At 41.2% G+C, this 26,911-nt stretch overlaps 1 protein-coding gene across 2 annotated transcripts in view; it reads left to right on the top strand.

Annotated features, from left to right (window-relative positions):
* rem2 (RAS (RAD and GEM)-like GTP binding 2) overlaps window positions 1-12,345 on the top strand; it is a 35,429-nt gene extending 23,084 nt beyond the window's left edge. Inside the window, exon 5 of one of the 2 annotated variants that reach the window (XM_080861744.1) lies at window positions 10,753-12,345. In XM_080861744.1, the coding sequence (XP_080717870.1) occupies window positions 10,753-11,021 (269 nt within the window). In that variant the 3' untranslated portion in view covers window positions 11,022-12,345. Of the gene's footprint in view, window positions 1-10,692 lie in introns of both variants that reach the window. The other variant, XM_080861743.1, reaches the window with a different exon arrangement.
* Window positions 12,346-26,911: the final 14,566 nt, after the last annotated feature.

The following is a 26,911-nucleotide window of genomic DNA, read 5'->3' as shown; positions in this document are numbered from 1 at the left end:
TTTTGCCACACATCAATATTGTGAGTGTGCATCTCTAAAATTTTTGTTATTAGGTAGCATTCATTTAAAAATTACTAACGGCCTGCCAGTGTTATTGAATTCTGCTCTTTTTTGACTATTCAGTCACAAAAGTTTTTAAAAGACCCCCACAAGCCGCTGCTGCTGGCTGTGACAGGCGTAAAAGCTAAATTGTCTCATTTGTAATCTGGACGAACTGTCATTGATCGGAGATCAGCTTCACTAGCAGATAAAATGAAAGCTTAAATTGTGAGTCTGAATCAAAGTCTGGACAGAGTGCATGTTAGCCCTTACTCGACTCAGCTTTTAATGCTAAAGCAATTTTGATGTGAACATCCAGTGACTTACTGTAATGTGGAATGATTGCTCGTCCTACCAAACTGTCCTAAAAAAGCCAACTCATCTCTGCAGCTCTACCATGCATTTACTTTTAACTCTTTGGATTGGTTTTATTACTGTAAATGTACATAGATCATTTAAGTGGAACCCAGTGAATAAATAAAACCTTTTCAAACCACTTATAATAAAGCTAGGCTAGATAACGTGTACTCATATCACATAACAACAGAGTCAAAGTAAATATGTGGACCCTGATATTATTTTAAGGACCTGTTGGGGACAAAAGAAAAAGTAAAGTAGGGCCATGAACATGTTTTAAATGAGATGCAAATGATATGCTGATGTGCTAGATAAATAACTTCATGATCTATAGATGGACAGACTCTTTCAAAACTTGAATATGTTTTTGTCAGAAAAGTTTCATGCTTTTTTTCCTGAGTTCGGAAGTTTAACAAATACCCAGCAAACAGAAGCACTATGGCCACATCCACTTGGGGCCCATGCATGATGAGTGTGGGTCTGCTTGTGCTTATGCAGGCTCACAGTTCACCAACATCTGCACACAGGCATGTTTACTAGGTTTGTTTAAGGGATGTTGACACTGGTAAAATAAGATGAAAGGAATATTTTTGATTAAATATGGCAATGTACAATTAAAGACTTAGAGCAATCCAACTCTCTCATCTTCATGAGGGAATCTTCAAGTTCGGCACAAATTCTCTTGAGATTACAGTTTGTTGTAGTATCCACACTAAATGTATGGTTACTTATTTCTTCGATGCCTAAAACTCAAGAATTCATACACTAACCTATCTATTATAGCCAAAAGGTTAACAGTCAACATCACAGAGTTGAGCAAAATACATGGTCATGTCATGGTCATGGTTTACAGCTGGAAAAAGACAGAGTGCCCATTTTATGTTGAGAAGTAGTTGCTGCAAAAAGTGATGATCTTGGAGTTTGTTTATGTGTCAGGGTCAGGTAAAAGTAAAGACAAAGCTGTTGAGTTACTAGTCCAGAGCATATATATGTGCCATATTGCACAATGATATAAGTATTATTAATCAAGATTAATAGGCTGAGTATTGTGTACACATATTGGACTGTACTTGCTCACATAAAGAACCTAACGATCGGCACTATATCAGCACTGTGTTGTGTTTGTGCTTTGGTGTGAGAAGCAACAAGAATGTACCTACCTGTTGCTATAAGGTTTTATTGATGGGTTTGTTTTGGAGCATTTCTGACCCCTAGTGGCCAAAATATGATATTTGCTGCTTTAATATTAAAAAAACCATAAAGAAAGGGTTTGGGCAGGCAATAATAACAAAGCTTTGAGGATTGTTAGTTGGAAAACTGAATTTGATAAATCAATGTTAGATTTTTATCTGCAGTAATGTCAGACAATAATATGTCAACTACTGTGTGCTTTTAATGAAATTTGGTCAGAAACATGCATTTGGTGTATTTGCATTGTGATATATTTGAAATAACTACACTTATCCTTGGTTATAGATGTCTCTGTATACATCAATAAAATGCAGTGAATGAACAAAAGAGGAATCTAAATCAAATCAATATTTGGTGTGACCACACTGACTTCTTCTAGGTACACTTGCACACAGTGTTTGAAGGAACTTAGCTTGCAGGTTCTTCCAAACATCTGGGAGAACTAACCACAGATCTTCTGTAGATGTAGGCTTCCTCACATCCTTCTGTCTCTTCATATAATCCCAGACACACTCGATGATGTTCGGGGCCATACCATCACTTCCAGTACTTCCAGTACTTCCAGTACTTCTTTACGCTGAAGATATTTCTTAATGACCTAGTGGCTGTATGTTTGGGGTCGTTGTCCTGCTGCAGAAAACATTTGGGGTCAATAAACAATCATTAATTTTTCTGAAAGCATTCTTTGTTTAAAGCATTTTTCTCACCTGCCTAAAACGTTTGCACAGTACTGTACATAGTTATACATTAGATTAATTTATGGATTTAGGATTATCATAAATTTCTATAAAGGATATTGTTTTTGGCATGGTTTAAGTTTCAAGACACAGTAGGCTGTGCATTTCTTGTTTTCCTCAAGCTTTGTATAGTCAATCAAAATTAGTGGAAACACGGTTTAGGGGAAATTCTTGTTTGTTTTGGGGGGGTTTTGCTTTTTTTGCTGTGCAACTTAAATCAAGGCAGCAAGTGCAAAATGTGCACGCTGGCGCATGCTCGTTGCTGTCAACTCGTGTTGGCTCTCGGCTTCAGCGTACACTTGATGATGTGAGTAGAAAGAGGCGGTAGAGAGGGTAGGAATGAATAATGAGAGATGCCTATACTCAGCAGATTCTTTTGTCATAGAAAAACAACAACAACAAAAAAAAGGGGGGATTGTGGTCAGCGATATGCAAATGCTGCATCCATGTTCCCGGGGCGCATGACAACAATGTTCTCATGTTGTCTCTGGACAGGCCACGTGTACATTTTTTTGTTTTTTTTCTGACATGTGAACTTGACAGAGGCAGCTCTCCGACCTGCTTGCCTAGCCAACATCCTTCTAAAAGTACCTGAGGCCTTTCTGAGAGAGCTAAAGTCATAAAGTCTATTTATGGCATGTACAGTGACACTTTTATGCTGCTATGTCTCACCTACCCCCTCTTGCTACATCTCTCCCTGCCTCTCTATCCTCACCACCCAGTGATACACACACTGTCACTCTGGGAACATATTTATCATTTGCTCAATATGGTGTTGGTGTGGCCTTGCTCCTCAGGCCTTTGATTAATATGCACTCTGGCTCCGTTTGCTTAGTCTGCGTTCTTTCTGTCTTTCCCCTCCTGTCTCAGTCTGTCTCCTTCCCCTTCTCCTGCATGTTCACATCATCTGCCGTCTCGCATGTCGTTCCCTGTCGGGATCGCCTTCTTGCTTTATAAGTCACATTTCCTCCTTTTCATCACTGTTGTCTTTCTTCATCAGTCTTTTCTAATGGTCAGGATATAGGTAGAGAGCCCCATCCCTTGTCTCATCTCCTCACCATGTTTTCTCATCTTGGTTGCTTTCCTCTTTGCTCTCCCTTCTTTTTTCCCCTCTTTCATCTCCTTTCTGTTCTCCTTTCATCATTTTATTTCCTATTCGTTCCCTCCTACCTCCTCTGCTCTTGATATCTTTCTTGTCCTTGTCTCATCTCGTTGTCTCAGCTCCTCTCCATATTCTTCCTCCCACCTCTCTCCTTCTTACCTTCTGTCTTCATTTATTCTCATCATCTTTCTTGCTTTTCTACTCATCTCCTCTTAATTCCCTCATTTCCTTTCCTTTTCTCTTCTTCTGCTTTTCTCCTCCACTCGTTTCCTTTGTTTTGTTGCTTATTTTCCTGTCACCTCTTCACTTTTACTTTTGTCTGATCTCCTCCTGCTTTCGATCTGCTCCTTTGCTTCTGTTATCTCGTTTAATGCTCTTACCTCATCTTTCAATTCTCTCTTCTCCTTTTGCTTCATCCTCTCATGTTGTACCCCTCTCAGCCCTCTCCCCCTTCAATTCAATTTTGCAAGCTCCCTTTTAACAGGTTATTCAATCAGCTGTTGTAGGTATTAGTAAAAGTCCTGGTAATCTGGTCTGGGATTTGCTGTATTTCCTCTCTCTCTTACCTCACCCACTATTAGGTGACACTGCAGACATTCAACAGCTGCTGTGTGCTTGGATTATTAGACCCAGATCAAATCTGGAGCTGTTTTTCCCTAGTGCAATACCCGTGTAACACTGGTGTGCATATGTTCATGCTCTGCAAAGGCAGCCACACCAAAACCAGACTGACAAGTTGCATTGGAATGGCCTTAATTTAAAATATAATATCATAATATAATGTAAGCATTATAGGATCAGTGTTTTGAACTCATTTTCAGGTACAAGTCCATATCAAAGAAATCAGACCAAACTCATCATCCAACTGAAAGCCCTGAAACTTTTGGAAGAAAACTTTAAGTCACCATGAGATGATCATATGTGACCACATAGAAGAATTCTGTTATTTTACAGTCTGGTTTTTGTTCTTCGTCTTGGAAACTTTATTAAATCTTTTGTCACCTACTTCTTTGCTTCACCTTCTTTGCTTTTTTTGGGGGGGGGGGGGAGGGGTTAGAAATGACTGAAAGATTAATAGGCTCTGTTTTGAGTTTTGTTCAAAAAAGAATGACTTCATATAGGGAAAAATATATATCACATGTGCAGGACACCTTAAACTAGTTTTTTAATTAAGCACCAAGGCAGAACAAAATCGGGGCTATATCACAACATGAGGACTAAACCCCGATTCAACCAAACCCAAAACTGATCCGGAATTAAAACAGGACTACAACAGTTCAAAATCAGGACTACTGAGGACTTAACCAAGACAGAACCACAATCAGAACTAGATGATAGTAGCACTAAAAATCATCATAGACCTGCACTACACTTGTTTTTTTAATTCTACCAAAGTCCACTATTTAGATTGAGAAAAGTTTATATAATTATTTAGCCTTGTTGTGCAAACAAGCCTGCATAACAAGGCTAAATATAGAATTTGAAAAATAGCAAACCTAAAAAGAAACACTAGGTACGAGATACATGAGTACCTATGATACGGTGATACTTTTGGTAAACAACCATTTGACTAACATGTGTGTCTCACCTGCTCTTGTTCATCTCTGTTCTGTCCTCATTCTCCATCTCCCTCTCTGTTCCTCTCTCTCCCTCTCTGTTCCTCTCTCTCCCTCTTTGTGCTGACAATCATCAAATATACAGTTGAAACCACATATTTATGTACTCTTCAGCTCAAAACACAAACACTTTTTTAATTGTAACATCAAATCAGACTAAATGTTTATTTTTTTAGATTGATAAATATAAAAAACATATTTGTTAACTTTAAGAGTAAAGAGAGAAACTATCTGTATTTCTTAATTGCAAATGGCACCAAATTGTATTCAAACTGAGCCACACTTATGGAGCTCCATAGTTCTTTTCCTGGTGTTTTGGTTGACATCTCTTGATTTTCCCATGTCAAAGAAACAGGCTCTGTGTTTTGCCTTTATATGCATCCACAGCTGTGCCACCAATTTACTCACATGGACTCTACTAACCTATCAGAAGCTTCTTCAGCTCAGAATGGAATCGTCTGGAGTTTCTTATTAATTAACTAACTTAGTGTACATGTACTCCTAAATTTGATCAAAGTGATAAAAATAGACAGCTCTGTCTCTCTTTATTCTGACATTTAACTAATTCAAAAGATATTTCAATATTTATCTAAAACAAAAGTTTACTCTAAATTGATGTTGTACAGTAAAAATGTTTTATGTTTTCTCCCTAAAGTGTATGTAAATATCTGGTTACAAATGTAAATATCCTGCTGTGTACTGAAATCCCTCTTGTTTTGCATTGAAATATACTGAACAACATACAAAGCATAATATATAAAATAACATTTACCTGAGTTTTTTCTTTGAAAGAAGCCTCTAATGTCCATTCTTATATTTCAGTACATAACTGAAACCGATTTAGTCGGGGAGGGTAAGAACTGAAAATATGAAATAAACACACGTAAGATAAGACTCTATAAAAAAAAAAAAGCATTTGTTCGGCTTTTCATTTCGCCATTTGTTGATTCACTTGAAGAGCGAGTAACGTAATATTGGTCAAGTGATCAGTTTGATATCAATCTTTCGTGATTCACCGTCATATTTACATTATTTGTACGGTACGAATGATTTGCTTTGGTACCTGGTCAAACTTAAGCTCTCCTTAGTATGGCTGGCTCCGTTTCTCCAACAGCGCACTCACAGGCAGCAGCTGCCCCGCCCCCTCGCTCAGTCGCTTAGTGCCTGAGCTTGGATCATACCAATATCGGGGGAATTCACGCACAGTCGTAAATTCCCACAGTGTGCACTATGTGCTTCGAATATTGTGTGTACTTTTTGTTTTATACAGTTGTCAGCCAGGCATCTAACTATGAAAAAATTACACTCCAAAAGACCCTGGACTTCTGACAAAACAACCCGGGCTTAAGCCCAGTAAGCCACCTCCACGCTCCGCCCCTGACGTGGGGTCAGGATGGTCATAAGAAAGGTAGTTGATCAGCCAGAAAATACACAGGAGGAACTTGTTGATGATCTGAAGGCAGATGGGACCACAGTCACAAAAAACACCACTGGCAACACACTACACCATTATTGGATTGTAATTTTGCAGCGCCTGCAAGGTCCTCCTGTTCAAGAAAGCACATGTACAGGACTGTCTTAAGTTTTCTAGTGAACATGTAAGTGATTCAGATAAAGTGCTACGTTGCAGATGAAAGTAAAATCAAGCCCTTTGGCACTGATGCAGCCTGCTATGTTTGGAGGAAGAGAAATGCTGAGGAGGACTTAAAGAACACCACCCCCTGCCCTACAGCACAAGTACCCCCACAGTCAAGCATGGAGGTGGAAACATTATGCTTTGGGTGTGTTTTTCCTGCTAACGGTACAGGATGACTTCACCGCATTGAGGGGCCAAGGGACAGGGCAGTGTCCATAAAATGTTCCCTCAGCTGGAACACTGATGACGGGTCGTGGATCGATCTTCTAGTATGATGAAGACCCAAATATTTATTTTACTAAATGATATGAAACTCAGTTTATACCTTTTATGTAAGTTTTTTTCTGGATTTTTGGTTGATATTCTGTCTCCCTCCCCCTTTAAAATAAAATTACCATAAAAATTAGACACTGCTCATTTCTTTGTATGAGAGCAAATGTAAAAATTCAGCAGGGGATAAAATAATTAGCTCCCCCACTGTACTGCTAGAATGGTGGCTCATTTTAATCATTGCCAAAGTTTCAAATAATGACATTAGCATATTTTTAAGTAAAAAAGAGAGCATATCTAGTCATCTCAAGTACACAGCTATTTTAGGAAAAGGTCCCATAAACCTACACTATAATGCCAAACATATTTGCTTGTCTGCTTTCACATGCATATCAGCTTGAGGGAGATGCTATGCTTAATGCATAGGGTTTAATATGATGTCACCCTATGATGTATGATGTCATGTTTATGGACATTTTTGACCATTCTTCCAGAAGCACATTTCTAAAGTCAGACATGGATGTTGGACGAGAAGGCCTGGTTTGCAGACTCCGCTCTAATTCATCCTAAAGGTGTTCTATGAGGTTGAGGTCAAGACTCAACCTGCAGGCCAGTCAAGTTCTTCATACCAAACCTGCTCATGTTTTTATGACCCTTGCTTTATTTATGAACTGATTTGCACTCATGTTGGAACAGAAAGGAGCCACTTACAAAGTTGGGAGCATGAAATGTCACACTAAGAGTTCCTTTCACTGAAACTAAGAGGCTGAGCACAACTCCAGAAAAACAACCCCTTGCCATAATCTCCCTGTGCTTCAAGCTTTACACTCGGCACAATCAGTCAGACAAGTACTGTTCTTCTGGCAACCGCCAAACCCAGACTCATTCATGGGCCATGCAGACAGAGAAGCGTAATTCGTCACTCGAGAGAACACGCCTCCACTGGTCCAGTGGCCGCATGCTTTACACGCAGTGGTGCTTGGTGATGTAAGGCTTGGATGTGGCCACTGAAACCCATTCTATCAAGCTCTCTATGCACTGTTGTTGAGCTAATGTGAAAGCAGCATGAAGTTTGCAGGTCTGTAGCATCTGCTCTGCAATTTTACGTGGCCTATGACTTTGTGGCTGAGCTGCTGTTGTTCCCAATCTCTTTCACTGCGTTACACCACTAACAGCTGGCTATGGAATAGTGAGGAAATTTCATGACTGGACTTGTTACACAGGTCACATCCTGTCATGGTACTATGCTGGAATTCACAGAACTCCTGAGAACAACCCATTCTTTCCCAAATGTTTCTGATTTTATATACCTGTGGCCATAGAAGTGATCGAAACACCTGAATTCAATTATTTGGATGGCTGAGTGAATACTTTTGGCAATACAGTGTACTACTCAGAGCATCAGTTTGTGAGTGGAACCCAGTCAGAACGTAAAGAGGTGACCTTTAGATATGGCCTGTCTTTGTCTGCACCTCGTTAAACCAGCACGTTACAGGCGAAGAGGAGAGAAGCAGTTTACAATAAAACAAAAGAGAACTATTTTGAACTGTGAACCAAACAGAGCCATTGTAATAGAGTCTGAGATTTAAGAAATACCTGGGGATATTACCTAAAGATGGAACACACATCGTGCATTAAACATAAGCTAAGGATAAGTGAAAAAAATGGAATGCACATTTATGTAATTATGCAATTATTGGTCTAAAAAAAAGCTATAAATCTTTTATTGTTCAGAAATATTCCAATTAGAGTTCATTGTAACGTGCATTTAATAGAAGAATCAGAACTACTCAGGAGAGCCTCAGTCACTCTGGCACATTTAATATAAAATTACATAATTGAAAGGTTCAGCTTATCTGAATTTGCTTTACTTTTTGTGCTGTTTTCCATCCATTGTGAGTAGACAATTGAGTTTTTATCAGCACTTCATCTGAGTATTATTGTGCTCTTGACATCATTTTTTCTAAACTAATACTCTAAAATGTCCTGACAAAACCCAAACATAATTGTTCTACAGCTGTGACCTCTTCATTTTAAGTTCCTGCGGTGTATTTCTAAAAACAGTTATTGTGAGTGCCAATAATACACTTAAAAGACCTTTCCAGCGCGTGGCTGCTTGTGAGCTCTCAGATTTTAGCTCTGTGCAGAGCAGGAGTAAAAGCTAAAGCACAGTTGAGGGAGAGCAGTGGTTGTGCCATTTGAGTTAACAAAGAAAGCCATTTGTTGTAGAATGATCTGTATCTGTCAGCTTTCCTTATCACTGTGGCTTGTTTGGCCAGGGACAGACGGGCGCTTTTAGCTGATATCCTGAGCCTTGTCAACAACATGCTTAGTCACCTGTCCTTATTCACGAGAGTCACACTGAGATAGAAAGCATTTCCCTGCTGCCAAGAGATTTGAGCTTATACAGCCCAGGCCACATTTAACCCCATCTTGGCTCAACTGTCTCACTGTGTCCTTGTGGACTCACCTGTGAATGCTGATTTTACAAATGCACAATAATCAGGGCCTTGTGGTAGAATTAAGATTCCTTAGTTTTGTGGTGCTGTAAGAGGCAGATAAAATTACAAATAAGAAATGCGCATTTCTTGATAAAAAACAACATTTGTAAATGATAGAGAGGTGTTTGTACTGCAAGTTTCTTATTGTACTAATTTATTTCAGCTGCATCACAGTGTTTCATCCATTGTCATGAAGTTGCATCTGTTCGTATATGATGACTTCATACTTCATAGTATTTTTGTAGAATTTGGGAAAAGCAACATAACCCTAACCCCAGGTTGGCTTACTTTTCTTCCGAGTCTTTTAACAGTAACACACAACCTCCATAGGTGGTTGGAGGCTGCTCACGCAGAAGTAAACTATGGTGGCCCTGAGAGTTCAAACGCACTGCAACTTTAGAAAAATCAGCAAGTAGTAGAATGGCAAAAACTCACAAAATACAGTGGAAGTGTTTTTGGGGAGTGAGTAACAACAGAACAGCTTTTGGAAGTGACAGAAAGGGAAACATGCGAATGATATCACTGAGACACGTTTAAAAGAAGCCAACGCTGTGTCTGTGTGAGGGGGGAAAATATGCAGGTAATGTGTGTTTTAAATGCATTATTCTTATAACACTGCAGAGCCATGCTTTCTAGTAGCCATTTTGTCACATTATTGTTGCCTCAAAGAAGCTTCAACTTTGTTTTTTTCTATTTCCATAGTGTTTTCTATGCTTTTGAAACATTTCTTCTTTGTGTTTTCTTAAGTTGCAGTGCTTTTGAACTCTGTGGGCCACCCTGGTAAGCCACATCAGGACACGTGACAGGAAATAATTTGATTTCTAGTCTCAATGTTCATGAATGAGAAATATAATGTTGTTTTTAAACGCATAAAATAGCGCAGTCTAAAACCCACCACAATTCCCCTTCCTCTTTTATTTCTCTGTTACTGCCGTAGCTTTCAGGCACAGTTTCAGAAGCACATTACACGGGGGAGAGTCCAATCCTCCCATCTCACACAGCCGGTCACGATTTTCTGTGAAAGGACTTCCAAACACTTAGAAAGCTAATAGAGATTTCAAAACTGCAGTGAGTGAGCTCTCAAGTACTACCTCGTGGTGATACACATCACACGGCAGCTGGGCTGTTTTCACAATCCAGTGTCCGTAAATTTCAAACTGCTGCCTCTAAATGCCATCTACAGCTGACATTATGTAGATCCTTAGTTATAAAATGCTTCCCAAATGTCTCTGTTTCCAACCAGAGGCCCAGTCCAGCGCCATGATGTTTGACTGCCTCTACTTGGAGCTCTCTGCTTCCTTAGAACACGGCACCAGTGAGCTGCTGGAGGCGGCAGTGCGGACCGCGAGGGGAGACTGCGTGGGCCCCGGATGGACGGACGGTGACCCCGGTGCTGGCCGCAGGGAGAGCCTGACGAGCCGGGCCAAGCGCTTCCTGGCTGGTCTCGTGCCCCGATCGTACGGCCGAGACAGGGACCGGGATCGAGGCCGCTACAGGGAGATGAGCCGCCACAGGGGCAGCAAAATCCTTCGGCAGAAGTCCCGCTCCTGTCATGACCTCAGTGCACTGTGACACACACCCACACACATAAATGCAGGCAAATAGACACACTCAACATGAACACAGACATACACCAAATTGAAAGACATGGAAGTGGGTGGGGGGCTAAAAGACTGAGGAGTAAAAGGAGATCGAGTTGGAGGGACAACATGAAAAGGACTGGAGCAGGCTCACGGGAATGGGAAAATTAGAGAGGTGTAAGGAGAGAAATTTAGCCGCCGAAGAGGAAGGTCAGGGGAGGAGAAAGTGGGAGAAAACAATGAACAGATAGCCCGAAACTCATTTCGGGAGAACAAAAAATCAACGATAAGGAGGTGAGCTCCATTTGTTGCTCTGGCTTGGGTGAGTCAGTGAGCACTCGCTACCTGATGAGAGCCGGCGAGGGAAGATTAGCATGAGAGTTGGATCAAACTGGCGATTTGACGCTTAATGTCACGAAATGAGAAACAGACTGGGGTCACAAATAAACACACACCCAAGTAGCACGCACTGATAACGTAGAGACTGATAGCAATCTAATGTATACCTGTTATAGACCCTGTTTTATAGCATGCAGAGTAGACGATTTAAGACATGATCCTGTAGGTTTTACAGTTACACGATTCTGTACCTCAGTGGCCAATAGCTAATGCACAATCTAGCTAGTGTCTCTAGCAACACCATCTCAAAGGCAAGACTATTTATAAAAGTGCTCCATCTCCACGCATCTTTGGCCACTTTCCACACTGCATCCACTGTTCTGTCCCCATATTGATTTAAAGTAGTGTTTGATGATACTGCCTGTGGCACATGTTCATTTGAGACTTTTATACACGGTTTAAAACGTCAGCACCCAAGCCATAACTTTGCTGAACGCACCACGAGTGATCAGCACAAAGAACCCTTTACTGGAGGATGTGAAGCAAAGGAGAAAAGGTCAAGACGGCTGTAAGGACTAAGCCGTTGGCAGGGATAACCAGACTGAACTCTTCTTCAATCGAAGCTGAGTCACAGAACACTGAGATACTCTCGAAGCGCAGGGGGACAAAACAAGAAAACCTAATCTACCTGTGGCTGTTTGATGTATTCCTTCTCTTCCCTTTTTTACCCACCGGCATCATTATTATGATGAATGATGATGATTCTTATAATCATTATTATTAATGTTATTATTATTATTATGTGTGTTTCGACTGAATTCTGTGGGGGCTGGCCACACAGGTGACCCAGAAAAGAACGTTCTGGAAACGTTGTTCTGATATCTCATCAAGCGTGGGGGCGTCACTGACACTTCCTCACTTGTTTGTCATCGTCAACTGAGCACTCTCGTCTTTACCACTGAGAATAAATAAAGATTTCTTTGACATCCAGTCCGAGTGTCTCGTCAGTTTTTTAAGACGCCACTAGAAAACGAGCGCCTCATTACAGCTGTCAGTCACACTGAGGGATGGTGTAATAAACCATCAGATGACTCGCAGGTATTCTGGACAGACTGGGAGATGGATTCTCAGGACACTGGCTCCATTTAGGGCTAGCAGCAAAAAAGATGCTGCCTCATCATTGTGCGCCTGTAACAAAATCTTAGGTTAAAAATAGATCGGAGGAAGGAATATGAACCAAGGCTTAGCAATATGAACTGCCTGAACTCCACCATATATACAGAACACTTGTAATTTGTGTGAAGTGATAAATTACCTGCTTAATGATGAGAGTGCAAAAAACAAATCCTTCTATAGCACTCACTCCTAGCCTTTTCAGTCTTACAAACCTGTGCAGTATCTTGCAGATCAACTGAAGTACCCCTTTGTTCCCACAGCCCTCTGCTCTGAATATGCTCATTTAAAGTGATGTTATATTGATTTTATTAATATGAAAGTGAATATCGTTACAATTTTTGTAGTTTTGTAGTTGAGTTAGTAGATAAACAAAAGCACACCATTTGCCTTTAGTTTAACCATTGTTTTTAGCACTATATAGGCTATCTGTAGCTTTGAGCTAATTACTTTAAGTCTTGCTAAATGTAACTCGTGCAAACTGTGTCGCTAACTGTGGATAAAACATCAGCGCTTAAGGTCAAAGACCTCAATCAAGTCAGCTGAAGCCAGATGTGTGACTCATTAAATACATTAGCTTACTGCTAATACAAAGGAGTTACGTTTTGTTGTTTTGTGGAACTTTTCTTCAAGTGTGCAGATATTTGGACATTTTAACCATTATTCCAAGCTACATATCTATTCCTTATTTTTAACTGTGTCTCTGTAACTAAGGATTTTAAACAGGTTTGGCTAATACAGCTATGTCCAAACTGCCATATATATATATATATATATATATATGTATATATATATATACATATATATATATATATATATATATATATATATATATTAGGGGTGCAACGATACACAAAATTCACGGTTCGGTTCGGTTCGATACTTTGGTGTCACGGTTCGATATTTTTTCGATACAAAAAAAATGTTCATGCCTTTTTAATTTGTCATTTATTAAAATTATAAATATATATTTTAACTCAAAAATACAGTTTTTAAATTTAACCCTAACCCTTGTGCGTGTTTTTTATTTTGACAGCGAATGCGCACCTGCGGACCACTTATGTGCAGCCCTGGTTATTTAGCTCGTCATATTGCAGCCACAGAAATTATTTTGTCCATGAAACCATAAAGCTGCACTTTCTTTTTGCCTTATAGTCTGATTTGTCATAACTTCTCCGTTTTGTGGTAAGCTTTTCTTTGGCTGTCACTTCTTCACCCTGACCTGTCTTGTTTGGCTCAGCAGAACTGAAATGCTTTTACACACTCACTCACATAAGCTCAGCGATTCTCTGCGCGATCAACCTCTCACATGTTTAAGCTTGCTGCGGGAGATTTCACTTGTCATGTTTGCATAGTAAGCTAACGATTAATAAGACGATGTCAGAGGAATTGGTGCACAAATTATCATCACTCACAGATCAGTGCTGTCGCTCTCTATACACAGTTTGCACGATTGCAAAGTGAAAGCAAAAAAACAAGCGCAAATTCAAACGCGATTTCAATATGTCACATATTGACAGTGGCTCACCGATGCCAATGACATAATTACCCAGCTACATTTCTGAAAGAATGCAAAAGCATTGACATATATTTTTCCTTCCTACAATAGCCCGACGGGCAGGGTAGCCCGACTGAAAAAATCGCTAGCCCCAGGACGTCGGGCTAGCGATATTGCAAGCCCTGTATCTGATTGAGGAATCACTCATCTTTGGAAAAGAGAGTTTATTACAGAGAAATAGCTCTTTCCAAAATAAAAGCTATACTATCCGCTTCTTCTGGGCTATATTCTCAGCAGCATATTGTAGCGGGTCAGGGCTGTTCGGGGTTCTGTTTGTACAGTTATGTTTTGTTTATGTTGCCATAGTGACGGGTGACGCCTTCTCGCTGCGACGGTGTGTCCTTCCGGGGTCAGAGGGCGCCCTGTGTGTTGTTGTTGTTGTTGTTGCTGTGCGGTTTCCGCGCTGAGCAGTTAGCTAGCGGCAGTGTTCTTCTGCAGATGTCAATAAACGGCTGTGCTTCCTGGCTAGCTCACGGGAAGCAAGACCAAACGATACCTCCGTCTCCTCCTTGTCTGAGCTCGCCACAATATTAAACATAGCAGGTCCCCATAAGGAGAATCATGTGCTAACGGCTGTCTAAATGACTCGGATAAAGTTTGTAGCATGCATGCTTGTTGTTTTTGTCTGCTTCCACTTGTCTTTGTACTAGGATGATGTCGGCGTAAATGTGCAGTCATATTCGTTGTGTTCCCACTAGTGCTGTCAGCGTTAATCTCGTTGAAATGATGTTAACGCCACAACACGGCAAATCTCCGTTAACGAGCTACCCCTGCGTGGGGCTAGACGGCCAACACGTTAACGAGCTAACTGTGCTAACACACTAGTTCCCACCCATGTAATTGAGCATTGCGTGGCACATCCAACATACTGTTTTACTTTAGTCCATGACGCGCTTACCTTCAGGGTCATACGTCACATGAAAACCAAAATAATTCCAAACGCCAGATCTGAATGAGGGTGGGGGAGGTTCAATTTGCCATGTTGCAAGGAGAGCTTAACTTCTGTCTCGCTAGCTTGCCCTGCGCTCTTCCTTCTGATGATCCTGTCTGTGTTGAACGCTCAGTGGATCTGCGCTCGACAGTGCAGCCTAGGCGGAGTAGTCGAACGCAGATTCACTGAGCGCTCAACACAGACAGCATCGTTAGAAGGAAAGTTGATAAAATAAATGACAAATTTTGTATTGTTCGATACATATGCGTACCGAACCGAAAGCACTGTATCGAACGGTTCAATATCGATACGAGTATCGTTGCACCCCTAATATATATATATATATATATATATATATATATATATATATATATATATATATATATATATATATATATATTTATATATATATATATGGCAGTTTCCAAGGCCTCAGGTGTAGACAGCTTCCTGTACTTCTTAGGTACCTACCTCATCGCACCTTTCTGCAACTCCGATAGTTGGCTAACCTCCCTCCGTGCTACCTTGATCTTAGCCTCTAGCCTCCTTCTCCATGGAGGGTACTGCTCCTTGTGGCTGTTCAACTTGTAGCCAAGCATCTCACTGATCACTGCTGCTGTATTGTACATCAGCTTGTTAGTGTCGGTAATCGTGGCTGTAGGTATCGTCCGTAGTGCTGCATTAACATCATCTAGCAGACCTTCTGAGGGTACTTCACGTAATCTTGGTAACCGGCAGAGGTGGAAAGAGTACTAAAATATTTTACTCAAGTAAAAGTACTATTACTTTGCTGAAATTTTACTCAAGTACAAGTAAAATTACCTGTCTAAAAATTTACTCAAGTAAAAGTAAAAAGTAGCTCATTTAAAATTTACTCAGAGTAAAAGTTACATAGTTACTTTTTTGTCAGCAGGAGGACAACCTCTTCTGAGTAGTGCAAAAAAGACAATGGGATAAATCTCAAAGTAGTTGTTTTTTAATTAAAAGAAAAACTTTACAAATTAAAGCTCAGTGGCAGTTAAACTGCAAGTCTATACATCAAAATGGATAATGGTCACCAAACCAACCAACCAAACTGTCAAAACCATATAATTCTTTTACATGTGAATGTGTTTTAAACTGTCAAATAAGAGAACAAGTACTGAATTGAGCTGTACGGCAGCTGCTATAAAAATGTGTTTTAATTTTTTAAACTTGGCCCTGCTCTGTTAATTTTGAGGAGCAATTCAATTCAATTCAATAAAACTTTATTGATCCTGAAGGTTGACCCCGAAGGAAATTGGGTTAAGGTTGCCGACCTTTGCCAGCGTCATCTTACCCTCCTACCATACATACATTACACAAACATCACATGGGGAAGACAGGTCAGAGAGGTATAACGATTAGTGATGGGATTTCCGGCTCTTTTTAGAGATCCGGCTCTTTCGGCTCGGCTCACTAAAAAGAGACGGCTCTTTCGGCTCCGAACCGGCTCTTCAGGTTGTTTTGTTGCTTTAATTAATTTATTATTCACAATAATATAAAATTATGCACAAAAGGAATTACTAACGTAAAAAAGTGGTTTTATTTATATATGTTTATATATAAATATATATGCGGTGGCCCCTAGAGACAAAACACGTACAAACTCCAAAACACATTTCTAGCATGAACTGAACTTCCAAAGCAGAGCTACTAGATCACTTAAATTACACAATTGAAAGCATGTGTGTATTGTTTGTGTATTTATACACAGGCACTCAAATATATTCAAATAATTAAAAAAAAAGTTCATCTACCTGTTACTATCACACACCAAATCCGGTCGTTGGTACTTGCTGGATTGTGTAGCCACAAGATAACAAAAGCTCAACACTGCGCCCAGCATCCTGGAGCACTTCTGTTGTGTTTTGTACGTGTTTTGAGTTTTTATGTGCTTCTGAGTTTTTACGTGCTTCGGAGTTTGTACGTGTTTTTACATGTTTTGGAGTTTTTACGTGTTTTGGAGTTTGTACGTGTTTTGGAGTTTGTACGTGTTTTGGAGTTTGTACGTGCTTCAGAGTTCGTACGTGATTTGAAGTTTGTATGTGCTTTGTCTCTAGGGACCACTGTAAATATACTTTTATTTATTCACGCCACATAAAATGTAATAAATAAATCATATAATACAAAAATCAACTATTCACATTTCAACTTTTAACTATTTAAATTTTCAGCTGTTTCCTTTTACAAATTTAAAGTGAAAACAACACAAAACACTGAAAAACACAATTAAATATAAATTATAATATGAAAACAAAAAGAACATGCACATTCTCTGTCATATGGGCCCGCATGAATCCGCACTTTCTGAATCCTTTATCATCTGCAACCGAAAATAGTTGTGGATGATTACTATACCTTTCTAATGTGAAGTTGTTGTCCCTGGCTCTCTTTCTCTCTCTCTCCTTCTGGCTCTGTTCCTGTGCTACTGAGTGTAACTACCGCCCCTCCCCCCTCTGCCCAGCGTAAAGCACAAGGCTCGCGTGCAGAGTGAAGCGGGAAAAAAGTGCGAGACAGAGGTTGAGAGAAAAAAAAAAAAAAAAAAACACGAGCCGTCACGGCTCGCGATAAGGAGCCGGCTCTCGTCGTTCACGTCAAAGAGCCGGCTCTAAGAGCCATTTCGTTCGCGAACGACCCATCACTAATAACGATGGAAAATGCACCACGTGAGGAAAGATAAGAAGAAAAAAATAAGTCCCCCTAGACCAGGGGTGTCAAACTCAAATACACAGTGGGCCAAAATTCAAAACTGGAACAAAGTCGCGGGCTAACATTTATATGAAAAAAAAACTTCAGATATAAGAATGAATCATTTCTTATGGACTCAAACAGGTTTTGCTGAAAAACTGAATATGGAACAGCAAAGCTTAATACTAAACAATATATACATTAGCTGTATAATACCAGTAGGCCAGCTCTAATAGTAATTTGGTATGGCTTCGCGGGCCAAATGTAATTAGGCTGCGGGCCAAATTTGGCCCGCGGGCCAGAGTTTGACACCTATGCCCTAGACTGAGCTCCAACAGGGAGATCAGTTTGAGAACAGAAAAAAACACCTCTGCACATAGCACATGTTATTCTTTTGCCTGCAGTGTGAACATATGTGGGTTAAGTAAGAAAGTAGCCGCTTCTGTCTTCTGTCTAATTTAACTTTTTTTTTTTTTTTTTTTTTTAATTATTATTATTAACAAACAGGAAAAGTGAACACATTTTCTTTTGGCAATTTACCAATCAAGTAAAAATATTTTAAGTTGCATGGACAACAACGTGCCCAATAACAGCTTATGTCTTAACTTAATGTGATTAACTTGAGCACAGCCTTTTTTGCTAAAATAAATGTACAAGTTTCATTTAACTTACCTCTACATGCTTGCGCAGGTTTGATGTGGAATTTTTAAAAGCTGCTAACTCGGTCTCTCTGTGCAAACACAGCTTACACTGCATAATAAAGCTGTTGCCTTTCTTGCACTTGAAGCCAAAATGGTCCCTTAAATACGGCCAGGGGTTCACATCGGTTTCTTCGAGTTCAGGATCAGCAGAATTCGATGGGGTTTCTTTTTTCGCTGGATCCGTACCACCGATGTCAGACTCCATTTTTATCGTGACCCAACGCTAATTTGTTCTACTACCCATCATTCCCTGCAGTATTTCCGAAGCGCAATGTTGTTGTTTTCTTTGTTTGTTCTTTTAATTTACTCAGTAACGGGTGTGATTGAAAATGTAGCGAAGTACAATACTTTTTAAAAAATATACTTAAGTAAAAGAAAAATTACCGACTTGGAAAATGACTTTAAAAAGTACAAATACACAAAAAAAACTACTCAATTACAGTAACGCAAGTAAATGTAATTCGTTACTTTCCACCTTTGGTAACCGGCTACGGGGGGTCCAGGTTTCAATCTTGGCCATGGTCCTATCTTTCAGGTCAGTTCCTCTCGCACTCAACGATCCTTCTCCTATCGCACTTGGGGCTTGGTACCCAATCTCGGGTGGGGGTGATGATATCTCCCCCCTGACCTGGCGTCCTGGCTCCCCCTTGCCGTAGCATTTATGTTGTACCTCGTCAATCTCTAGCTGTGAGAGCAGTCCCTTCTTTTGAATGTTGGAACACTGAGCTAGTAGTTGTTTCGCCGTCATTGTGGATGTTGGGTATCGGAAGATGGCCCCAACTGACCGAGTGCTCAGTGAATACCTCAGGCAGCAGAAACCCAAGAAAGAGGAGGGAGACGAGGAACCATCATGGAAGGACAGGCCCCTGCACGGTATGTACCACCAGCAGATAGAGGAGGTGGCTGATATCCAGAAATCCTACCAGTGGCTGGACAAAGCTGGACTGAAAGACAGCACAGAGGCACTAATCATGGCAGCACAAGAACAAGCTCTGAGTACAAGATCCATAGAGGCTGGGGTCTATCACACCAGGCAAGAACACAGGTGCAGGTTGTGTAAAGATGCCCCTGAGACAATCCAGCACATACCAGCAGGGTGCAAGATGCTAGCAGGCAGGGCATACATGGAACGCCATAACCAAGTGGCCGGCATAGTATACAGAAACATCTGTGCCGAATATGGCCTGGAAGTTCCGAGGTCAAAATGGGAGATGCCCCCAAGGGTGGTGGAGAATGACCGAGCTAAGATCCTGCGGGATTTCCAGATACAGACGGACAAAATGGTGGTGGCTAACCAACCGGACATAGTGGTGGTAGACAAACAGAAGAAGACGGCCGTAGTGATCGATGTAGCAGTCCCGAATGACAGCAACATCAGAAAGAAGGAACACGAGAAGCTGGAGAAATATCAAGGGCTCAGAGAAGAGCTCGAGAGGATGTGGAGTCACCCTCCACTCTCGAGCTGGTCCCTGTGGTAATCGGAGCACTAGGTGCGGTGACTTCCAAGCTAGGCGAGTGGCTCCAGCAGATCCCGGGAACAACATCGGAGATCTCTGTCCAGAAGAGTGCAGTCCTGGGAACAGCTAATGCTGGGCTTACACTGTGCGATTTTTTCAGTCGCGCGATTCAGCTCCTGCTCAAACTGTACGATTGACTCGCAGGGGTTAGAAGTTCATAGGTCACGATGCAGGGTCTCACACTATACGACCCGATGCTCTGATGCGACCCGAGTGCTCACACTGTGCGTCCATAAAATGAAGGTTATAACAGAAATTCTGTCGCTCGCTCTCCCTCTCTGTCTTTCACTCACACAGACACACCACCACCATCAACTTTGCTAAATTGCTAATGAAAAACATTGATCAGGCAGCTGTGATTGAGCAGTAATGTAGATCCAACTATTTTCACGGTTGTTGTGGTCGTGATAATTTTGTGATGCCACATCGAAAAGGCTCGGATGAGCTTTCCAAAGTTCTACAAATTGTGCCTCCATCGCTTGTGTCCACATCACACGCTACACTGCTGTGCTGCGCCGTCTTTTTCGCTGACATTTGTGTTTGCGCGTGCGCAGTGTGAGAAACTACGGTGACACCCTCACGACGGTCGCGAGGATTTCAAACAGGTTTGAAATCCTCACGACCAAGCGATTGATGATCGGGAGCTGGTCGTGAGGTGTTAATCGCTTCTCGTTACCCCACGTATACTACACGATGCACGACGCACGATGAAGGCCAAAATCGGGCCGATTGCCAAAACGGTCGCACGACTCAAAAATTGGCTCAAAATGGGCCAAAAATCGCACAGTGTAAGCCCAGCATAAGATACTGCGCAGGACCCCAAGCTCCCAGGCCTCTGGTAGAGGACCCGAGCTTGAAGGATAAACCGCCCGCAGGGGCGTGCTGGGTGTTTTTTTTGTTTTTTTCAATATATATTCATATTGAATCACGGAGTGAATCTCCCATTCCACAATATTCCAAAGGTGCTCCTTTAGACTGCTGGAAGCAGAAACAGTGATCCATTGCTATTAAGAGACCCAAGTGTGCCAAGAAAATATTCACACAATGTTACATCACCATCAGCCTGAACCGTTTTGGTGTAATGTTGCATTGCATTATTAGCTTGAACTGTTAATACAATGCAAGATGGATCCATGACTTCATGTTATTTACCAATATCTTACCCTCCCAAATCATCGCAACATAAATTCAGAATCCTCATTTCCCAGTGTTCTATATCTAGTCGTGTTAAGAATGTGTGAATTGTTGCCTTTGTAGCTAACAAGAATGGCACCCTGTGTGGTCTTCTGCTGCTGCTGTTGCCCAGGTGTTTCAAGGTTGGGTATGTTGTGTACTCAGAGATCTGTATACCTTGGCTATAACGAGAGGTTATTTGATTAACTGTTGCGTTCCTATCAACTTGAAGCAGCAATACCTTCTGCTTTAACATCAACAAGACATTTTCACAAACAGAACTGACGCTTATTGGATATTTTCCCTTTTCCAAACCGTTCTCTGTAAACCCAGGAGATGGTTGTGTGTTCAGTTCAGCAGTTTCTGAAATACTGAGACCAGCCTGTTCAAAGTAACGTAAAACACATTTCTTTCACATTCTCATGCTCCATCAGGTCATCTTAACAATGTCTACATGCCTGAATGCACTGAGTTGCTGCTTTAAGAATGGCTGTTTACATATGTGTGTTAATAAGCAGCTGAACAGGTGTCCAGAGCAAAGCGGCCGAGGAGCGTATGAAGATGTTCTGCAAAGAACTTGTAAATACTATTTGAACCTTATAGGCTTCAGTAGCTCCATACCTTTTGGACTTTTTAACTTCAACTTTGCTCACTTGCTAACTCAATCTCACACTCAGCTCCAACCTATTCAGTTATATTTATTTTTTTGACTTTGTAATTTTAGTTCTTGGTTGGGAACTGCAGCTCTGTGGTTCATCCAACTTGCATGATTTTTCTCCTCACTGACTGAACACCTAATAGTATCTCACCATGCAGAAAGTTTGGATTTATTTGGCCAGATTTTCAGATGTCTGCTTTAAGCCCAGTAAAACGGAAGTAAATGGAATTTCATCTGTACCACTCGCACTGCTAAGAACATTTAATTTCACAGAGCGTAATTCCAGAGGGCAGCGTATGACGATGGGAAAATGAAGTTAAATAGACCGTTTTCACAGCAGACATTTCATCTTCTCTAACGCCAGTTTATAAAAAATGGCTGGTAATTGCCGCATTGCAATGAAATGATTGCTGGAAATGAAGCATTGTTAATGTTTCCAGTTCTGCCTGGGACTTTTTCTTGTACAACAATAAAAGAACCACGAGTGCCCTGAGGAAGATTTATTTAGCGAGCAATATGCCACATAAAGTATGAAGAAAGGCGGAAAAAAACAACAAAATAAAAAACAGCATAAGTCTTATTTTATTACTGGTTTAACCGGTTTTGTGTCAGGAAACGTTTCAGAGCCTTTTACGTCATGCACAAATTTTTCATACAGTCTGGGATGAAAACAAAAACAGTGTTGTGATCTTCGGGGTATTAGTTTCTCCCTCAAAACAAAAACACAGCTAAAAATAACTATGCCCTGCCTGTTTTACTGAAGTAATGTAGTTCCAAAAATAAAATCAGCATGGATATCACTACAGATCATATAGTGCCCCTTTAGGACTAAGTTGCTTCACCAGTACTAGAAGCTTTTTTGACAGAACCTAAAAAAAAAAAAAGATGCCATGAAGAATCTGAACATTACCCGTTTTCTGCTCCACCCTAGATTTAGCAGGTGTAGAGAAAAGCCTCATGCCAAAATGCAAGAGCGCCACAGCCTACACCCAATCACGCACGATCACATCGGACGGCTGATGTGTTTTCTTACACTGGTACATTAACTATCTGGAGTGGATACATGGGAGGACACTTGAGAGGAAGGCAAACTGGCAAAGACACAGAGGGGTTGAGGAGAGAGAGACTCAGAGGCAGAGACGGGATTGGAGAAAGGCTTTGAGGAGTAATGGTTGCTTGGAGACCGTTGTCAGGGAGACGATGAGTCCTAGAGTCCTTTGGCATCTCAAATGTCCTATATTTATGTTGATTTTCAGAAACAGGGGAGATTTTTTTGTGCATGTTCGCTTTTACTTTTCTGTTTCTTTTTTTTTTTTTGAATAAGCAAATAGATGGTGATAAGCACGCGCACACGCTGGATGGCCCTTCAAAATAACTGTGCAACGTGTCTCTCAGAAGAGAAGACGCAGAACGGATTTTATGGCATTTTAAACAGGTCAGATAGCTGTCAGATATTTGACAGCCATACAGAATCTCTCAACGAAAAAGAAAAGGAAAATATGATAGAATTTGTTTCACTGACAGTATATCAGTCTCTTAAATCGTGACAGATATCCTCCCTCTCTCTGTATTTCTGTCGCTGACTCATTCTGTGGGCATTTACTGTGATTTTCGGGAAAAAGAATACTTCTCGGGAGCAGGGAAGACAGGGAGCTTAAAAGACGAAACACCACCTACTGTGTGCCAGAGAAAGGCTGTCAAACTTACTCCTCATTTTGCACCATAGATAGACTATTTTCAGTAAGTGCTGTGCATAACTAATAAGGAGCATATTTCCCTGATATGTTGGTATGGGCATGTAAGCAAGGGGGTAATGATGGTAACTGGGACCGGGACATGTGGAGGCTGCAGAGATGCCCGCAACACTGGTATGGCAGGGCACTAAGTGGCATTGGAGGGAAGCTCTGGGGAATTCATGTGATTTATTTTCAAGGAGCAACGGCTCATTGTAGCTCAAAGGTCATTGTTTTTCTGCTTTGTCTCATGAGTGCATAGAGCCGATTATACATTCGAGATAACCAAAACGCAACAAAAGGAGTGAGGATGAGCCAGACGATAGCCTGACTATCTCCCGCTGATGTAATAAAAATTGTTTTGGTCAAAGCTGCGGTGAACAATAAGGCCAGGGGATTGTAATAACAAACTCATTATGCGCTGAATTCCCCACACAGTGCTCCCCACATTTTCAGTAATGTGGATTAATAGCAGGTCAAAACGTGTAAGCAAAGCCGTGTGTTGCAAAATATGGCAACCCTAAAAAAGATTCACTCTGTAGAACTAGAGAAAGTTTATTTATTTATTAATCACTGCTATAAATCAATCACTTTAACCTGCTAGGACCTGGCGTCCACATATGTGGACATCACATTTTGGGTTGTTTAGACCAGAATACTCAATTTTGCTCTACAAGGGCCTGATATCCACTTTCGAGGACATTATACTGCTACTGTTCTATCGAAATTTTAAATGAATATCCTCATATGTGGCTCTCAAAAAATCTGGTAATCCTTTGTTTTTATATTTATCGGGTCCCAATATGCCCAAATATCAAAGAGAAATAAAAATGCATGCAGTGGAAGAGTTCGGGTCTTAGGAGGTTAAAGGAGCTGAGTAGATCTGTTCTCAATGTTGTCTTTACTTTCATGGGCATTTGGAACTTTGATGGGATTTCCGGCTCTTTCGGCTCCGAACCGGCTCTTCAGGTTGTTTTGTTGCTTTAATTAACTTATTATTAACAATAATATAAAATTATGCACAAAAGGAATTACTAATGTACAAAAAAAGTGGTTTTATTTATATATGTTTATATATAAATATATGCGGTGGCCCCTAGAGACAAAAAACGTACAAACTCCAAAACACATTTCTAGCATGAACTGAACTTCCAAAACAGAGCTACCTAGATCACTTAAATTACACAATTGAAAGCATGAAAGTATATGTGTATTGTTTATGTATTTATACACAAGCATTCATATATAGTCAAATATTTAAAAAAAAAAAAAAAAAAGTTCATTTACCTGTTATTACCACACACCAAATCCGGTCGTTGGTACTTGCTGGCTTGTGTAGCCACTAGGTAACGAAAGCTCAACACTGCCCCTAGCATCCTGGAGCACTTCTGTTGTCTTTTGTACGTGTTTTGAGCTTTTATGTGCTTCTGAGTTTTTACGCGGTTTGGAGTTTGTACGTGTTTTGGAGTTTGTATGTGTTTTGGAGTTTTTACATGTTTTAACGTGTTTTGGAGTTTGTACGCGTTTCAGAGTTTGTACGTGATTTGAATTTTGTATGTGCTTTGTCTGTAGGGGCCACCGTAAATATACTTTTATTTATTCACTCCACATAAAATGTAATAAATAAATCATATAATACAAAAATCAACTATTCACATTTCAACTTTTAACTATTTAAATTTTCAGCTTTTTCCTTTTACAAATTTAAAGTGAAACAACACAAAACACTGCAAACCAAAACACAGTTAAATATAAATTATAATATGAAAACAAAAAGAACATGCATATTCTCTGTCATATGGACCTGCATGAATAAACTTTCTGAATCCTTTATCATCTGCAACTGAAAATAGTTGTGGATGATTACTATACCTTTCTAATGTGAGGTTGTTGTCCCTGGCTCTTTCTCTGTCTCTCCCTCCTGCTCTGTTCCTGTGCTACTGAGTGCAACTACTGCCCCTCCCCCCTCTTCCTCGCATGCTGAGTAAAGCGGAAAAAAGTGCGAGAGAGGGTGAGAGAAAGAAAAAAAACCCCATGGCTTGCGATAAGGAGCCGGCTCGCGTCGTTCACGTCAAAGATCCGGCTCTAAGAGCCATTTCGTTCGCGACCGACCCATCACTATTTGGAACTTAGCTTAGCTTAGCATTATTGTGCTAAGATTAGGTTTAATTTTAGCTAACTGAAATCCACAGGACTATTTCTCTACAAATAACAGCAAACTCTATAGAACTTGGATTCATGTGGACATAAAAGACTGATATAGCTACTGTGATCTCCTCCCACGTGAGTACAGGGACAGGGTGGAGCAACAGTTTGACAACCCTCGGAGTATGTGGCAGGGACTAAACACGATCGCAGACTTTAGAGGGAAACCCAGCACACCGCAGACCACGGCCTCTCTGTGTGAGGATCTAAACGTATTCTACGCTAGATTCGACACAGCGAACACCATGAGACCGGACAGTGTGCGCACCGCGGATGACGTCAGTGCGCACACTGTGTCTGAGGAGGATGTGCGGAAGTGCTTCAGGAAGGTGAACGCACGCAAAGCTACTGGTCCGGACGGGATTCCCGGCCGCGTCCTCAAGTCATGCGCGGCTCAGCTGGCTGGAGTGTTCACACACATCTTCAACCTTTCCCTCTCTCTGTCTGTAGTCCCAGCCTGCTTCAAAATGGCCACCATCGTCCCTGTACCCAAATCCTCCACCATCTCCTCATTGAACGACTGGCGACCTGTAGCCCTGACCCCCATCGTGAGCAAATGCTTCGAGAAGCTGGTCAGGGACTTCATCCGCTCTGCACTACCCGACTCACTGGACCCTCTACAGTTCGCATACCGCCACAACAGGTCCACTGATGATGCCATAGCCCTGACACTACATACTGCCCTGTCACACCTGGAGAAGAGAGACACGTATGTGAGAATGCTGTTTGTAGATTACAGCTCAGCATTCAATACCATCGTTCCCTCGAAGCTGGACAGGAAACTGCAGGATCTAGGACTGAGCAGCTCCCTCTGCAGCTGGATCCTTAGCTTCCTGTCTGACAGACGCCAAGTGGTCAGACTGGGCAGCATCACCTCATCCCCCATCACACTGAACACTGGTGCTCCACAGGGGTGTGTACTGAGCCCTCTCCTATACTCACTCTACACCTACGACTGCACAGCCACTAACAACTCCAACATCATTGTGAAGTTTGCGGACGGCACTACAGTGATGGGTCTTATCACCAATGGTGATGAGACGGCTTACAGGGAGGAGGTCAGCGCCCTGACCCACTGGTGTCAAGACAACCATCTCACCCTCAACGTCGCAAAGACAAAGGAGTTGATAGTGGACTTCCGGAGGTGCAGAGAAGTACACACCCCCATCATCATCAACGGCGCTG

The sequence above is a fragment of the Rhamphochromis sp. 'chilingali' genome (genome assembly GCF_963969265.1).
Source record: "Rhamphochromis sp. 'chilingali' genome assembly, chromosome: 16".
Taxonomy (NCBI): domain Eukaryota; kingdom Metazoa; phylum Chordata; class Actinopteri; order Cichliformes; family Cichlidae; genus Rhamphochromis; species Rhamphochromis sp. 'chilingali'.
This window is presented reverse-complemented; position numbering and strand designations above follow the sequence as displayed.